General features: G+C 41.2%; 4 protein-coding genes across 4 annotated transcripts; 3 read left to right on the top strand and 1 right to left on the bottom strand.

The window, feature by feature from the left end:
* Positions 1-16: 16 nt before the first annotated feature.
* On the top strand, positions 17-4,646 carry LOC116424926 (transmembrane protease serine 9). The gene is made up of 8 exons (XM_076371239.1): positions 17-167; positions 330-624; positions 1,163-1,478; positions 1,914-2,057; positions 3,038-3,092; positions 3,368-3,671; positions 4,045-4,351; positions 4,426-4,646. The coding sequence occupies exons 1-8, from the start codon at positions 125-127 to the stop codon at positions 4,588-4,590; spliced, it is 1,629 nt and encodes a 542-aa protein (XP_076227354.1). The 5' UTR covers positions 17-124; the 3' UTR covers positions 4,591-4,646.
* Positions 4,647-5,512: 866 nt separating this feature from the next.
* LOC116424858 (trypsin) lies at positions 5,513-7,219 on the top strand. The gene is made up of 3 exons (XM_031971816.2): positions 5,513-5,840; positions 6,403-6,718; positions 6,962-7,219. Exons 1-3 carry the CDS (start codon positions 5,527-5,529, stop codon positions 7,130-7,132), a joined length of 801 nt encoding a protein of 266 aa, XP_031827676.1. The 5' UTR covers positions 5,513-5,526; the 3' UTR covers positions 7,133-7,219.
* LOC116424856 (carboxypeptidase B) lies at positions 6,660-14,060 on the bottom strand. Its single transcript, XM_076373922.1, has 8 exons — positions 13,865-14,060; positions 12,923-13,117; positions 10,436-10,546; positions 9,617-9,750; positions 8,749-8,924; positions 8,446-8,674; positions 7,607-7,965; positions 6,660-6,754 (listed from the first exon to the last, which is right to left on the bottom strand). The coding sequence occupies exons 1-8, from the start codon at positions 13,953-13,955 to the stop codon at positions 6,748-6,750; spliced, it is 1,302 nt and encodes a 433-aa protein (XP_076230037.1). The 5' UTR covers positions 13,956-14,060; the 3' UTR covers positions 6,660-6,747.
* A 910-nt stretch (positions 14,061-14,970) lies between these two features.
* LOC116424859 (neither inactivation nor afterpotential A) lies at positions 14,971-17,862 on the top strand. The gene is made up of 5 exons (XM_031971817.2): positions 14,971-15,121; positions 15,885-16,089; positions 16,148-16,350; positions 16,418-16,563; positions 16,947-17,862. The coding sequence occupies exons 1-5, from the start codon at positions 15,014-15,016 to the stop codon at positions 17,041-17,043; spliced, it is 759 nt and encodes a 252-aa protein (XP_031827677.1). The 5' UTR covers positions 14,971-15,013; the 3' UTR covers positions 17,044-17,862.
* Positions 17,863-18,057: the final 195 nt, after the last annotated feature.

Below are 18,057 nucleotides of genomic sequence, written 5' to 3'. Positions count from 1 at the left end.
AGAGTCGAGAGGTCTCATTATCGATTACTATGTTGAATTATCGTGAGATATCGTCGTACAATTTCATATATAAATCGTAACTCTCGGTTACTTTCGCAAGTTGTAACAAACTAATCGTACGACAATGTTCACCAAGTGTGCTCTGGCTTCACTCTTCCTCCTGCAGGGTAAGAAACCGCCATCTTTAACTTCGCTTAACACCGACTCTCTGAAATTCCAATTTTCTTTCTGATCTTACTTTGTATTTCGCGTTAACTTTCTGAATCTCCTCTTTGATTGTCAAGATCGTTTAAAGAATCGAATGAAACGTTGAATTTCATTTATTCCAGTCTGCTGGGCTGTGCCCTATGACCTGAACCCACGCATCACCGACGGCATCGACGCCAAACCCGGTGAGTTCCCGTACCAGGTCTCGATCGAATGGGGAATCCCACCATTGAAACCCTACGCCCACGCCTGCGGTGGCTCCATCCTCAACGAGAAGTACATCTTGACCGCTGGACACTGCGTCCTGAAAGTTGGAAAGCTCCGTGTTGTCGCTGGTAGATACTACCTGAACAAGGCTGAGTCATCCCAACAGGTCATCAACGTTGTCAAGTCTGTTGTCCACAGCGGATACAAAGGGTTAGTTGTCGAAATAATTCTTCAATATAATTTAATATCACTTAACCCTTTGCGGACGAAGGTTTTTAGAGTTTATGAAACCTTCGATAGACGAAGCTAGACTATCTATCAATCGCTTGATCAATAGAAGAAAAGGAAACTACGTGCTGATCTCTAACTGTCGAGCAATTAAATCACTTGTCTGCTACCTAGTCTTCGAAATATGAACATTTCATCTCGCCGAAATGTCGACATTCGTCAGCAAAGGGTTAATATTTCAACCTTTTGAACGAAGACTCTTTGAAAAATGATAAACCTTCAGCAGATCAAGCTAAATCATACATCAATCGCTTAAGCAATAGACAAGATGGAATACACGCTGATCTCTTGCTGCTCGAGTAATTAAATCATTTGTCTGCAACTTAGTCTTTCCAAATGAATTGGAACTGGAGTGAAATGGAACTATTCACAAAATTTAGTTCGAGCAACGGGCTGATCCTTGCATAACTTCCAACGTCGAAGCAACCGCGCACTAATCAACTTTTCCGTAATTTCGCAGAGGTGTTGCCCAACACGACATTGCCCTGTTGAAATTGGAATCTCCCCTGAAATTGAACAAATTGGTAGCACCCGTCAAGCTGCCCAAGCAAGGCGAAAAACAGGTCGGAGAAGCTGTCCTCTCCGGCTGGGGATCAGTCTCCAAGAAGATCGTCCCAGTATTGCCAACTGTCCTCCAGAAGGCTTACGTTCCAATCCTTGACAACGCCGAATGCTACAAGGAACTCACCTCCCAGCCAGCTGTTGGCCAGCAACCTGAACTCTTCGACACCCAGGTCTGCAGCGGAGCCGCTGGCAAAGAAGTCTCCGCCTGCTCTGTAAGTTCGCTTATAACTACTGACATCCCTCTAATTATAAACAATCAATACTCTCATCGAAGACTGCGCTGAATTTTTATGCTAAACATCTTGTATTCTCGAGTTGGGTAACCGCAATTAAGTTAATTGTACCGAACAACGCGAAGAGAAAAGGAAAAGTAGAAATTTTAGGTTTCTAGAGTTGGGTAATTGAGTTAATTGTTCGGAGCAATGCGAAGGGAAGCAATAATTTTCGATTTCTCTAGTTGAATAATTATAGTTAACTATTGTGGAGAGGAAAAGAAAGGCGTACGTGTTTAGTTTCTTAGGTAACCCTAATTGAGTTAATTGTTGCAAGTAATATAAAGAGAGAAAAAGGGAAGCAAAGATGTTAACATCCTTGGGGAATTAAATCGTGATTTCTGAACTCCTTTCTAACATTCGTCTTCTTTCCAGGGTGACTCTGGTGGCCCACTCGCCCAGAATGGCGTCCAAGTTGGTATCGTTTCATGGGGTATGATGCCATGCGGTGTCAGCCACATGCCATCTGTCTACACTCGCGTCGCCTCCTACGTCGACTGGATCCACGAGCACGCCCTGTAAACTTCGATTCAACGACACTACGACAAAATTCTGCAAACCTGCCTCGACTACAATAAATTTGTGAACCGGTCCTGTCACCATGGTGACACTTGAAATTAATAAATAAGCCAATTCAATCAAAATCAAACTGAGTTCGATGTTGCACTCATTCCTCCTAGAATAAAGATAAAGCGTCGAAACGTTCGATTCAATGACAACGACAAAATTCCGCAAACCTGCGTCGACTACAATAAATTTGTGAACCGGTCATGTCACCATGGTGACACTTGAAATTAATAAATAAGTCAATTCAATCAAAATCAAACTGAGTTCGATGTTACACCCATTCCTCCTAGAATAAAGATAAAGCATCGAAACGTTCGTTTCGACGAAACGATTGTTTATCAACTGTAGATTTACAAACAATAATGAATTATTCATGCGTCGCTATCGCGCGGATATTAAAATGTTATCAATCAAACAGCGAAATGCGAGGAAGTGTCAGATAAGCGGAAGGAAAGAATGGATGAATGAATTATTTTAATCTCCGTAGATTGTCCGCCGGTTTTTTATTGTTTAAATAATATTTTTCGCAAGAATAGCATTTGTAGATTAGTAAATCACGACTAGTAGTTCAATATTATCGTCAACGCTGATAACGTTAATAGACTATTGCACTTCAATTAGATTACAAGCACGGTTATACCTTTATCTACCAGCAACGAAGAACTAGAGCATACGTAGAAACATTTTTTATTATTGCAAGTGGGGACTGATATGTGCTCGGTTGCACGGCTGATCTATCTTCACCTATTTTATTCTGAATTTCACAATTGAAACATCGATAAGACAGATGTATCCGTCAGAACGACATCTTTTATCGTTATCGATCGCGGATCGCATTGGTTTAACTGCTGTATCGGGTATAGCAGCGTCATCGATAGCCTGTCAGCTTCCTATATAAAACGTTCCGTTCTTGAAAATCACATCAAATCATCGATATGTCTCTGAAATTCACTGTTGGAGTACTCCTGCTTGCAGCGGCAGTCACTGGTAAGTAGAACAACTCTAAATAATTCCCAACTAAACCACACGGGACACATTGTAGCATAATTGACAGTTCTCTTAATTCAACGTACTCAAATTTGTCATATGAAGTTCTATAAACAATCATCTAGTTCCCATTAAAATGAAAACCTGTAAACATCTTTTGTCGGTGTACAGCTACTGAGCTGATTTCTGTGCGTAATAAATAACAGAAGAAACAATGAAATGAAATGAAATGAAATTAAATGGAGGAATCAGATAAATATCTTTTGATCTCACAGCGAAGCCCTACATGGGCTTCCCCGTGTCACTGATCGACCCTCAAATCGTCGGAGGAACCGAAGCCGTACCGGGCACGTCCCCGTGGCAAGTGTCTCTGCAATGGGGTATCTACACGTACTCCCACTTCTGCGGTGGGTCCATCATCAACAGCCAATGGGTCCTTACCGCGGGCCACTGTGTCCTGGCAGTTCCTAGTTACGGTAACTTCGTTATCAAAGCAGGCAAGCACAGCCTGGCAACAAAGGAAGCCAACGAACAGGTCGTCAAGGTTGTTAAATCAATCGTGCACGAACAATACGTCGGGTGAGTAGCAGGCGATCAGCGTTTCTAAATAATTCAAATCCAACTGATCCACTTGATCCTAATCGACTATGCTCCAGCAACTAGTTCCCAAATTGAGCGAATCCTAGTTCTTGATTGTAATCTTTAATTATCGTTTTGAAATGGATAGTACACTTTCGAAATCAATCGTCTAGCTTCCAAGGCAATAGTCTCCATTGTAGTCCATAATTAAGGTTTCAAAATTGGTATTATATAATTATTGGTATTTACAAGACGATACAATAATTTCTAAACCGATACTCTAGCTCTAAAAGCGAGAAGACAGTTCTCAAAGCAAAATCCCAGTTCCCAAATCGAGGAATGTCTTACCGAACATTCGATCCGTGAATTCCAGGAACGTTGCTCCGTACGACATCGCGTTGCTGAAACTGGAGAAGCCCCTGCTGCTGACTAAAGCCGTTCAGGTGGTCAACCTGCCGCTGTCAGGAAACGTTCCAACCGGAGTCGCAACGCTAACTGGTTGGGGATCAACGTCCAGATCAAATAATCCCAATATGCCCGACAAACTCCAAACCGCCGACCTGCCTCTGGTCGAGTGGAACACCTGCAAGAAAGCAATCGAACAATTGGTTGGACCGTCCCCTCTGCACTCGACCAATGTCTGCACTGGACCTCTCACTGGCGGTTACTCAGCTTGCAACGTAAGGAAGCTGGATCTCGCGAAGCGAATCAAGCGATATGCGGAATGTTTCGCTAATAATATTTCCCATTTCAGGGTGATTCTGGCGGCCCATTGATCCTTTCCAGGAACGGCAAACCTGAAGTGATCGGTATCGTCTCTTGGGGTATCGTGCCGTGCGGCACGACTGGTGCACCATCGGTCTACACCAGGACCTCTGCCTTCAACAGCTGGATTCAGAACACTATCGCGAAGAACTGAACTTTTATACTTCAGTCTACTTAAATATTAAATAAAGATTCTTTTTAGCCAGTGTACATATGCGATCTCCATATTCTGTTTCACCAATAGCCTACCTATACCAAAGAGCTATTCCAAATCATTCACTGATCATATCTGAACATTATATTCCTATTCTCAAGGTTTAAACTCCAGACACATCGACGTTAGAAATCGCTTTATTTCTCAAAAAATGTTCCCCCCGCCTTACAAAGTTTAGTTAGGTCTTGGTTAAGTCTTGATTAGGTCTTGACTCCAGACACATCGACGTTAGAAACAATACAATTGAAAGATCAATAACGATCCGACTGCAGCTACTTTTCATATGTCAGACATGTCACCTCTATTGACTTCTATTTCACCAATAGCCTTATACCAAAGAACTATTCCAAATCATTCTACCATTCACTGATCATGTCTCAATATTATATTCCCATTCTCAAGGTTTAAACTCGAGACACATCGACGTTAGAAACAATACAATTGAAAGATCAATAACGATCCTACTGCAGCTACTTTTCATATGTCGGATATGTCACCTCTAATGACCAAGAAGTGTCCACAAGTGAAAACCTGGACACCGACTGATGCAATCCATTTGCAGTCAGCAATGGTCCAGCTCGCTGGAACCAGTTCCAGTCTATAGAAAGAAAGCTCTCTCCAATTCCTTCCCAGGATGTTCTTCCGCGAACGCGGACACCTTGACACTGGGCACTCTCGCCTAGGCCATTCGATCCTGATTGCTTGAGCGAATTCCATCGCTAGTTCCGCGCGATGAACTCGTTAGCGTCGCTCGTACTGCTACTGTCTGGACTGGCGCGGAGTTCCTCGGTGGACGGTGAAACATCGGATTTAACTGATCCACCTGAGTACATGGATCCAGCTGATCTTGTCTAACCGAGTTTTTTGTTCACAGAGATGATGTCGAAGTCGGCGATGCTGACGCGGAGGCCGACGAGGATAGTCGGGGGAAAGGACGCCGAGAAAGGACTGCATCCCTGGCAGTTGTCGGTCCACTGGGGCGACAGGGAGCGGAAGATCCCGCCGCGACACGTCTGCGGTGGTAGTTTATTGACTGCCGGCTGGGTGCTGACTGCTGGACACTGTGTAACTCTCGCCCCATCCAAGGGGGAGTACCTGATCCTCGCTGGGAAATACAAACTCGGCGTCATGGAGGACACCGAGCAGAGCAGGCTCGTCGAGCAGGTGATCGTTCATCCACAATACGACGGGTGAGTTTGGGAATCGACTCTTCTGGAGGGAAATGTAATCGATATAATCTTAATCTTTTGCACTCCAAAGGCTCTAAGTCACCAAATGATTTAACACAACAAACTGTAAACTTTGATCTAGTGATTTGGAAGCTTCGATTAAATACAAGGATTAAGATCTGGAAACTTAAAGTCTAATTATTCAAATAATTGGAATCTAGTTATTAAGAAGATTAGAATCTAGAAAACTGGTATTTGATCTAGTGATTTGGTGTCTAATTAGAAAATATTGAATATTGAAAAACTTCTGGATTGCAAAGGGTTAAGGTAACGTTAAGTTCAAAAGAAACATTGAGGAAGTTAATACTTTGGCTTCTAAAATTATACCGACTATTGATGGAACTTATATTGAGATTGGAGTTTGAATGTAATGGAGATTACAAAGTTACAGAGTTTGGATTGGGATTTTCCCTTATGTTTTCAGTTAGTTCCCTTCGAATATTCTAAGTAAATCTGGGACTCTGTTTGAAAATGGTACATATAGAAAACTGAAGGTTCCGCAGGTAATTAATGGTTATTTCAGGACTGTCGCGCCGTACGACATAGCGCTGATGAAGGTAGAGCAACCGTTCGAGTTGAACGTCTTCGTTTCCACTGTGTCCTTGCCATATCCAGACTCGATACCGTCTGGGGACGTTATGCTGAGCGGATGGGGTAGCATAGGGAGGACGCGAGCCCCGGAAAATCCGGAGAATCTTCAAGCAGCCACGTTGCCCATAGTCGAGTACGATTTGTGCAAACTTACCCTGGACAAGATTTTGAAACCGAAGGAGAAGAATCCGCTGCATCCGACTAACATCTGCACGGGGCCTTTGGATGGCAGTTTGTCTGCTTGCAAGGTACTTTGTATAACTTCGCTTCGTCTTCTTCAGTTTCTGCAACAAACATTATCATATACTTGGTAAATTAAATTCCAGGACAAAGATTTTATTAAAATTCACAGTCGATCTACAAAGACCTAATTATCAAATGTAATTGTACATATAAATGAATCGTTGGGAGAAGAAAAATGTTGATCCACGACTGATTCAATGATGTAGACACAGTGGAAGCTAAGCTTCTCATTTATTAATATTTTCTAGGGTGACTCTGGAGGTCCTTTGGTAAGGAGGAACGCTTTCGGTGAAGCGGAAGTGGTCGGAATAGTCTCGTGGGGACTGTTTCCCTGCGGAGCGAAAAACGCGCCCTCGGTGTACACGAGGGTGTCAGCCTTCATCACGTGGATCGCGGTGGTCATGTTAAATTATACTTAATCAACGCCGACTGATAATATTCTTGTAATTAGAGTTTAGTTATCAGTCAGTAAGAAATCCATATTCAGGTAAAACTGAGTAATCAAGTTCCACGGAAATATTGTAAAATGCGTTATCGGAAATAGAAGGTATTAAAAGATAACGCGCTTCAAAATAAATTAACTCTCTCCCCTCCTCGTCCCTATCGCTGCTAATGGAATATATATTATTCGATCAACCTGTCAGTTCGTTTCATGCTTCCCGATTGCTTCTAAACATTTTCTTAACATATCAAGGTTATAATCAGGAAATGTCGCTTTCTGGGTAAGGGGTAAATAAATATTCGATCAGTTTTTATCAATTCTTTTCGTTCAATAAATAATTCGCACATAAAAATCTCTTATCCACTAGCAGTACGCAGGTATACCGATAATAATATTTATACAAGCTTCTCGTTCAGAGAGAATGAATCTCAGTGCAATCACGGGTAATTACAATGATTTGCAAGCTTCCGTGACGACCATCACCGCTGCCAAAGCTTCCTTCGCCGTTGGAATGATGTAGCGCGATGGCAAAACGAAACCGTATTTCCCGGTGTCCCTCAACTCGATCGTGTACGTGTACTTTATCTTCAGAATAGCTTTAGCCCAGTCGTCGGAGCCACCGGAAGCTGCGTACAACGTCGTGGCGCTGTTCCCAACCGTGTAAGCGCTGTTCGCGCCGCCGGCTTTCTTCATCGCCGTGGATACCTCTCTGCCAACCCTTTCGAGGTCCGCGTAATCCGGTGGAACCCTTCTATCGTAACCCCATGGGTACAGGATGAACTGGCCATAACTGTGGAACGTTAAATACGCCTGAAAATAAGAAAAAATGAAAGTTATTTCTTCTACATTAAATTTCTATAGATTATCATTTTAGAAGAGGTGCAAATTAATTTCCTTCTGAAGATACTGGAATGTTTGTTTTCATCAGTTAACCCTTCGCAGACGGAGATTCTATAAAATATACGAAACCTTCAGCAGATGAAATTGAATTACCTATCAATTGCTTAATTAATATATAGAAAAGGAAACTATGTACTGATATCTTGCTGTTCGAATAAATCATTCGTCGACTTAGTCTTTCAAATATGAAATTTTCATCTCGCGGAAACGTCGACATTCGTCAAAGGGTTAAAGATCCTCCTAAGTTTATTGCGTAATTTATTCGACACTAAATGTTTGACTATTTTATAGTACAATCAAGAAGTTGAAGATATTTCCGTCACTGGGATGGGAATCATGAACGTTCTGTTCTAAAGGTGTCCAATCTCTTTAAGATTGATCTCAAGTTACCTTGAAGTTAGCTGCGCTAGCTTCGAAGAAGTTCTTGATAGCGTTGGTCTCAGGTTCGGAGAATGGTCCAGAACCAGCGTAAATCTCGCGACAGGGATCTTTGCTGGTCCCCATGCCACCCCATCGGTAGCCAAAGTTTCTGTTGAGATCGACGCCAGTGCAAGAACTGCCAATCGTGTGCCTCCTGTTCTTTCTCCACAGACGATCTCTCGTGAAAGTGTATTCGTAGCTGCAAATCAGTCGAGAAGAATAATCAGTATGATTTTGTGAATATCATTATTGAGATTATCGATGAATCTTTACCCATCAGGATTAGCCACCGGGAGGATGTAATAATCAGCCTCGAGGCTGTCGCTGTTTTCGACCAGATGATCGATGATGTAGGTCACTGATGCTGGCGAGATCCATTCTCTCGCGTGAATACCTCCGTCGATCCACAATGCGGGGGCGTTCGGCTTGCCGTTGCTGATTCTCAACACCTACAGCACCGTTTACCATTTTTTCTTTATTGAACAACTACATTCTGATCTTCTTGGTCTTAATCTTTCGAATCATTAGGTACTAATTCTCTAGATCTCAATCTTCCAAATCACTAGATCAAATACCAGTTTTCTAGATTCCAATCTTCTTAACAACTAGATTTCAAGTATTTGAATCATTAGACTTTAAGTTTGTAGATCTTAATCCTTGTATTAAGAAGCTTCCAAATCACTAGATCAAATACCAGTTTTCTAGATTCTGATCTTCTTAATACCTAGATTCCAATTATTTGAATAATTGGACTTTAAGTTTCTAGATCTTAATCCTTGTATTCTATCGAAACATCCCACGACAATTGATTAATTTCATTCGCAGAAATGTATGCGCGCACAATATTTACGTCCTCGGAATAACAGGAAGTTTCCAGATTAAATATTACACAATACCACTTCAGTGAACAAAGATAACCGAAAATTTTCATGAATTATTTATCGGATTAAGATAAGAATATCTAGAAATGTAAAATTAATTATCGGATTAAGATAAGAATGTCGAAATGTCAATCGAGGGGGATGCGGAAGATATCTTCAAATCCAGTTTTGATGGGTTCAATGAAATCCTTTTCGCTGATTGATCAAGAAAACAGATGGATATCTAGATTGTAGTTCTTGTAATAATTCGAAATGGCTACCTTGAGGGGTCTCCCTTCGACGGAGTTTCCAATGCTGACGACAGAACACACAGCTGGGAAGGTTTCAGCCAGATAATCGAGATAGGTGTATATATCTTCGAGTCGATGGTAGCTGCTCCATTCCATTCGATGACCTGACAGGTATACCTTCAAGATTATTCAGAGGTTGCACGTCCGGCATCCTTAAGTAATACGTAGAAACATTCCGCTCCGTAGATTCAGAGGAGAACAATCGATAGAATGTAGATCACACATTACTCTTTAAATTATTCTGTTATCCAAACTGAAATTTTCCTCTTCTCCCAATATAACATTTCTATTATTCCAAAAACGCGAGAGATTGTTAAAGAGCGTAGCAAAGAAACTATGGGAAAGATCGCATAAAGTTTCTGAATAAAATAGGCGAAGCAGTTGAATAAAGTGAAATATCCCGATTATTCCAAGATAGTTTAAATAATTATTCTTTAAATTATTCTGTTATCCAAGCTGTAATTTCCTTCTTCTCCCAATATCATTTCTATTATTCCAAAAACGCGAGAGACTGTCGAAGAGCGTAGCAAAGAAACTATGGGAAAGATCGCATAAAGTTTCTGAATAAAATAGGCGAAGCAGTTGAGTAAAGTGAAATATCCCGATTATTCCAAGACAGTTTAAATAATAGAAACGTAAAGGGCAGATTTCCGTATTCACGAATGAAAGTTCCAAGCAATTTTGCGTAAACATCGCGAGCCAGCGAGCGAGAGAGAATTTCGCAGGGAGAATTCGCGCAGCAAAGTGATTCTGAATCGACGAAGCGGATTATGCGCGCGGGAATCTCACCCCTAAAGCGCCAGGGAGCACCTCCACCGTTCACAGATACAGGATAACGAAGAGGACGAGGACGTGGGTATCTACCTCGCACCCTGACTCCCTGCCACCAAGCGTAACGAGCTAGAAAATTACTCGGAAGCTCAGTGATCGGTGGTAGGTGACGTTGCCTGTTAGTCTATAGATAGATCGATAGCCGGTCTCTGAATTAGGAAGACTTTGACCATAAAAGAAACGTGAATTAAATCGAGCAGCACAGTAGAAACTCGATTATCCAGTTCGATTCGGAGACAGGTAGACAAATTGAGAAGCACGAATGGAAGCTTATTTGTAAAATTTCATTGTACGCATACCTAAATGCAAGAACTTGAATGAGTCAGATTAAGATTCATTAAGAAATTAACACTAGAACTACCGGCCACTCGAACTGACTTTCGAAGATCTCTTTATTTAAGCTAGTTATTCAGATTTTCAATTGGTTTACATTTTAGATTAGCTAGTACTTAACTTTCTTTAATCGGTTTTCAAGGAATGAGTCATTTTGATTCATATGGTAGTTCTAGTGTTAAAAGTATATTTGTCAGATCAGATAATCGATCCAGTTAATCGTAGTTTTATTACGGTAATCCGAAGTTGATTTATGTCCGGTGGAAAAGTAGGTATTATCTGTTTTTGAGTACTCAAAGTCCAACGTCGCGGCTTCTATCATTAACTCGGACGAGATAGAAGCCTGACAACCCATTTCCCCTCGATCATCCATCAATCACTGAATTACATTCTGCGCAGCTCCCCTCATTTACGATTCCGTTCGAATTGCCGGTCCGAAGATGTCGGTTTCTCCAGTCGTTTTCCAACTGGGCCCGCTGCCAATCGAGGCGAGCGTACCCAAAGATCTGCCCGGGAATGGCTAACGGGATATTCGTATCGTACATCGCGCGTGAATCGCGTAAACTCGTCCGCCGAGAGTAACAGATGGATCTGCACGTGCGTTGCAGATGCGAGAGACCACGGGCACCGCGTAACTGTTAATGTTAATCAGCATTATCGGACCGGAACTGTGTAAGCAGGTTAAATCGCGGCGAGGTTGCTAACCCCGTTCGATTCTACTGAAAAACAGTGCGACGGTAGGTAATCATTCAAGAGCTTCATTGAGCTAATGAATCCTGCTGGTAAATTCGTGCAAGTTATAAATTATTTGAATACTTATATCGTTGATGGAATGTTATGTAAATCGTCTATTCTGCGAAATAGAAATATATTCGATACGACGAAAAATCAAAATGTATAGCGATGATAATTAGATTCGTGGATCGTTAATGACAAAATGTGAAATATTCTTTTGAGACTATTCGTTTGAAAGAAAAATAAAAGTGCCAGAAGGTAACATTACGTTGTCGAACAAACTGCGTTGACAATACTTATATCGTTGATGGAATATTGTGTAAATCTTCTATTCTTCGAAACAGAAATATATTCGATACGACGAAAAATCAAAATGTATAGCGATGATAATTAGAATCATGGATCGTTCTTGATAATGACAAAATGTGAAAGATTCTTTTGAGATTGTTCGTTTCAAAGAAAAATAAAAGTGCCAGAAGGTAACATTACGTTGTCGAACAAACTGCGTTGACAATACTTATATCGTTGATGGAATATTATGTAAATCTTCTATTCTTCGAAATAGAAATATATTCGATACGACGAAAAATCAAAATGTATAGCGATGATAATTAGAATCATGGATCGTTCTTGATAATGACAAAATGTGAAAGATTCTTTTGAGATTGTTCGTTTCAAAGAAAAATAAAAGTGCCAGAAGGTAACATTACGTTGCCGAGCAAACTGCGTTGACAGTTTGTCCACGCATTAGAATGTCATTAGACGGCCGTGGAAGTTTCACGCGATTAATTTGCCCGGGACGTCTAACGGGGCTGTTAAGCGGCGCTTATCAAAATCACTTTCGAATCGGTGGCTCGACACGGCCATTTGTTTCCCTCGGCTTTCTTCGCTACGTGACCGGACTACCCACTGCCTCGTCGGAGCCATTCGTGTCAGTGGAACGAGTAAAATGACAAGTGAAACATTTTTTTCTTTCAACCGGCGATCGTTGGACGGGTTTTATTTCACGGAAGCGTGAACTTCAGTAATCGTTGAATCTGATTTTCTGGCCTCTGCACGGTTATCTTGCAGAACATTTGTCTGTATAATTATTCGATTTATATGGAAATCTAACTGACGATTTACCATCCAAAGAATGAAGTGTTTTAAATATGCGTTTTACGGGAGAACTCGTAGATTACGATTTCATGGCGATAAAGCGAGTATTATTATTACTGCAGCCACTCGTTTCGGTCCATTTGAACGAGTATCATTCAGAGATCTAAAGTAAGAGATCGCAGCTCTCGTAGATAGGTGGAAATCGTAGGTAGATAGAAGGCAGAATAGTAAGCAAATTCCAATTTGCATGGGAATAGAATGGCAAAGATTTCTACGAACCAAAACGACCCTCCATCTCCTGCATTTCTTCTTCGGACGGCAGGGGATTCTCCTCGTCGATTTTCTTCTGTAGATCCTCGATCACCACGTTATATTGTAAGTCTTTTTGTTGCAGGTAACGGGCGATTCTCGGGATCTCCTGCGAGCGCACCATTACGTCGAATGTTGTCTCGTTACCCAACCATAGAGAAAATACTGTAGACCACAGACAGAAAAATCGATGCTGAAACAGTATTCCTCATATCCTTTTAACTCGCAATCCTTTCATTGATCAAATGCATGGCTCCCTTATTCTTCTAAATAAAAATGAAGATATTAAGAAGAAACAATGACATAAAACATAATAGTAAACGCATATAACAAATCTATAAAAGCTTGACTCATAAATTAATTATCACCAATACTTTCACCCATTATTCATTTACATATTCCTATCTCTACTTCACTCTCTTCAAACAGAAGTAGCTAACAATTCATTCGATGAATCCCTTGAGATTCTAAAACACTCAACACTACCGAGCAGTTCAGACTTCAAATTTCTCTATAGAAACTCTAAGAGTACATCTATTCAGATTTCTATTAACTTCTACTCCACTTCGCGCGTTACTAAATCAATTTCTCCAATACTTTCTCATGGAAGCGTCCTCTTTTCAATAATCCTAAAAGAATAATAGTTTTACTATCAACATTTTGCAATTATTAAGAAAACAACATATCCTCTAAGAAATCATCAAATTCATGTAGCAACGCGCAAACTGATTTTCAAATCAATTAAAGTCTCAATAGATGCACCTTCGGTATCAACAGAGGAATTTCAAAAAGTCAGTTCAACCATCGGTAGTTTCAGCGTTAAATCGTGAACTCCCTTATTCTACGACCCCCTGAGACCAAGTGACTCCATCGACCAACGATCAGACATGACGAACCCACAAAGTTACTAACAACCAGCCTCCTGGAACTCGAGAGCGACGCTGGTCACGGTCTGTCCTTCGCTGGCCTTCACCCTCCACACCTGCGCGCCGTCGTAGGTCATCTTCGCGTCCCTGACCCTGACCGCCCTCTGGATCGTCTTCGAATTCTCCGCGGCCGGCTCGTCGACGATCTCGATCCAGTCCGGGATGACGAAGTCCCGGCGTTGCCGTCGATAGACCGACGACGCATCCGCGGCCAACGCGACGGCGACGAGGAGGAACGCGAACGCCGTCAGACGGCCACGTGCACCGCGCGATGTGCTGTCCTTCGCCATCCTCGATCGACTATCCACGGTTCGTCGACGTGCCCACCTTTTATGATATTCGACCCGGTCGACGATCGGGAGTAACGGGACTTAACGAGCCCGGCTTTCGAGCCTCCTCGATCGTGGATCGCCCGGTCGCCGTAGCACTTCGAGGATCTTTGACCCCGTGGATCCACGCTGCGAGTCAGCTGCCAGAATCCCGGGACTTGTTGATTTTTTGGTAATTCGCCAGTCTGCTCGGAATTTCCGTCGGCGACGCCTTTCGGGCTGATTTAGGGGATGAGGTCGTTGGACATGCGACTGTTTTCTCGATGGTTTATCGCGTTAACCCCTTTGGAGGCTCGATGATATTGTTTTAATCATTTGCGGATGAATATAGATATTTTGGAGAGATAGAATGTTCAAGGAAGACTAAGTCGCAAACGAATGATTTGATTATTCGAAGCGGGAGATCAGCACGTGGATTCCTCTTTGTCTTTTAACTAAGCGATTGATATGGAACTTAAATCTGTTGAATGTCTTGTATTTCAGAATCGACCGCAAAGGGTTAGTCATTTATTAGAGAGGGAATTTGATGTTCTATACCTGTTTGGAAGATTTTATTTGGAAGCATTTAGATTCTTAGGACTTTAAGAACTCTCGATGAAGTTAGCTTGATATTTAAGACGATTTCAGGTTGTATATGATAAATATGTAGTAAACCTTCGATGTTGTGTAGGATCATTGATTTCTATAGAGACGTGATTTTTACCGAGATTAAGTTAACACAATCGAAGTGCTCCGATGCATTCCGCGCAAGCGTCGCCCCGCGGCGCTTCAGATCGCGGCTGATGCCCGTGGTTCGAAGTTGACTAATGGCGTTGGAAGCATCAGGGAATCCGGGGCACTGGGAGCGTGATCGTAAAGTCATGAAGACCCTGCTGACGATTGCCTGCCTGGTCGCGGTCGTCGCAACTTTAGAGGTACCGTTCCGCGTTTAATGCCGGTGATATTTCTGTTTTTCTGCGTGCCGTTAGGTCGACGGCATTAAGGAAATCGGCTTCGGATTAAACGTGAATATTCTCTCTCTCTCTCTCTCTCTCTCTGTCTCTCTGTGGTAATTATTAAAGGAATTCAGTTCAGATCGAACGGGGACGAGAAAGTCTTGAAAAAGAGTTGTCCAGTTCGGTGGAAGTGCGGTGTTGTATTAAAAGAAAAATTTTCATAGATTCCGATTAACGATCACCGATGAAGTGTCGAGTTTGTTCGCTAAAGATTATTCACGAGGTGTAAATTCAGTTCGAGGCGGCTGATGAAAACTGGCCAATGAATTTCAACGGGAGATTTAGATTACGCGGAAGAATTGAAGCCTAGTATACATCAGATACGTCTTATATTTACAGAGGCAACGATGTAAGGTTTCTTTCGTCGTTAGCTATCGCATGTGCGTAAGTTGTTCTCCATCGACCACGTGTGGAAATTGCATCAGATCTTCGAACGTGGAGATTAAGAGCAAAGTAAACTTAGAAAACGTTCAAAAATAGAGAATTCTTCGAGAGTAATTCATTTACACAATATTTGAGAAGTCTGAAATAAATCACGTATTTAGCTTAGGTCTAATTTGAACCGAACCAGAATCAAACTCAATTCATTAATCATTTATTTCTGCATTATTGATCTCGTCGATGTATTAATAAGGGTTTCCTGTAATAGACTAAATTGAATTAACCGAAATATTTATTTCAGGATGATCAACTCACAGTCACTGAACAAGTGTACCTAGACATCATGATTGACGATCATCCAGCAGGAAGAATCGTGGTCGGCCTCTTCGGAGACATTGCTCCGAAAACCGTAAGGAATTTCGTTGCTCTCGCGACGACCGGCGTCGCAGGTAAAACGTACAAAGGCACACGGTTCCATCGGGTTATCAAGAAATTTATGATCCAAGGTAAAGTGATTAATCCGAATAACGACACGGAACTCGTTCTGATGAGTCGATTCTGCAGGTGGTGACATCGAAAATGGCGATGGCACTGGATCCATCAGCATCTATGGCAAATACTTCGACGATGAAAATTTCTCTGTGGGTCACAATGGACCCATGTTCGTCAGCATGGCGAATAGTGGGAAGAATACTAATGGCTGTCAATTTTTCATCACTACTATCCCAACACCCTGGTTGGATGGACATCATACTGTCTTCGGAAAGGTGGACAATTGGTATCAATGTGAAATATCGTTTAATTAATAGACTGATGATACTATTACGTTGACAGGTCGTCAATGGCGAGGACGTAGTCTTCAAAATTGAACAGTCGAAGACTGACGCTGACGATTATCCAGTGAAACCTATTGTTATTTTCGACTGTGGCACCCTTCCAACGCCTTCGCGATTTACCGTGGCTGACAATAACAGCTACAAGTAAATGAAATGTTTGGTAATCGACTTTGTAGAGTAGCATTAGAACTTTGGAAAAAGTTAGAGTGAAGTTGTGCGATTTGAATTATTTTTATTAAGGAGATCGTTAATAGATTACATGTAGAAAGTTTGTAATATAGAAAATTTCATTGATGTGTTGAAACCGTAGGTGAAGCTTTCACAATTAGGGATGTAAGTATGTAATTATACTAGTTCGGAATTAATGCGGATTAATTTTGGTACGAGTGCTAGTTCTTGCTGTTGTTGAGAGTAATTTGCAGTGAGTAGAAAGAGTAAGTAATGCACAGAATGTTCTAGTAATCATATTGCATATATTATAGTGTTGGAAAATATGATAATAAGTTATGATTCTCTACAAATTACAGTATATGGTCATGGATAAAAGCAACGTTCATTCCTTTGAGCTTCAGTTTCTCTATCCTCGGCTTCTTCCATTGGATGATGAAGCAACTGGACGTGTAACCGCAGCGAACACTCGATCGAGTTTTAAAATATCGAGGGAATTGTCTGGACGTGTTCGAACGGTTGCAACCGCAGGCGTTTGCTTGCTCGATACAGAAGCAGCGTCGATCTGTCCAACGAACACTGAGCGACATCTAACACTGGATCGAGGAATTCATTATCGAACGATTCGCATAAGAACGTTATTCTATCATTTTTCAATCGATATACCAACGAATTTATTAATCTACAAATTTGTTCTGAAAGTTTCACTTTACAGTATAGATTGCTGTGTTTTAATTAGTATGATAGTTTTAAGTAAAGTTAAGAAAGTGCCGTTCTGAGCAATACATTAATGCTCCAATTGACTAAATTCATTTATGAACTTTATTCAATTGTGTAAGAATTATTACAAGACGTAAAATAATTCATTTTAACTTCGATGTAAGTTTATCTTAAAACTAGATGAATCAGCTGATAATTTATCAGGCAGAAGTTTCAGTAGAAATAAAAATACAAGCTAATAACGTTCGTAGTACACTGATGCGCTATTAACGAGGGCTTAAAGTGTTCTACTACGTAACTTCTTTGTGTTAGTGTCCAGGTACAAATCGAATCAATCGGTAATTCATCACGTAAACAGCTAACGCGACTCGACACGGCATTGTATCAACGATCTCAGTGCACCAACAAGCGTTCAATGACAGTCTGCGAGTGTATATGCCTATAGAAGAATTCATCGAAACAAGAATCCAACAATACTTTTATCAATTACTATCTATAAGATTATAGTTTATTTCTCAAAGAAATTAATCCCTAATAAAAGGCAATTACTGAACACTCACAGTATAAAAATGACTGCATCGGCGTCACAAAATCATTCGTCATTAAATAATTATCTTCATTAAATAATTCCCATCTCCTAACAATATTCTATTACCCAGAAAAATTTCTTCTTAAGAAAATCTCCCATTACCTCGATCAGCTCCAAATCTCACTTATCTCTACTCAACGCACTAATCGCATTAAATCAAA

The sequence above is a fragment of the Nomia melanderi genome, chromosome 1 (genome assembly GCF_051020985.1).
Source record: "Nomia melanderi isolate GNS246 chromosome 1, iyNomMela1, whole genome shotgun sequence".
NCBI lineage: Eukaryota > Metazoa > Arthropoda > Insecta > Hymenoptera > Halictidae > Nomia > Nomia melanderi.
Note: the sequence above shows the minus strand (reverse complement) of the source record. Positions and strands in the feature narration are given on the sequence as shown.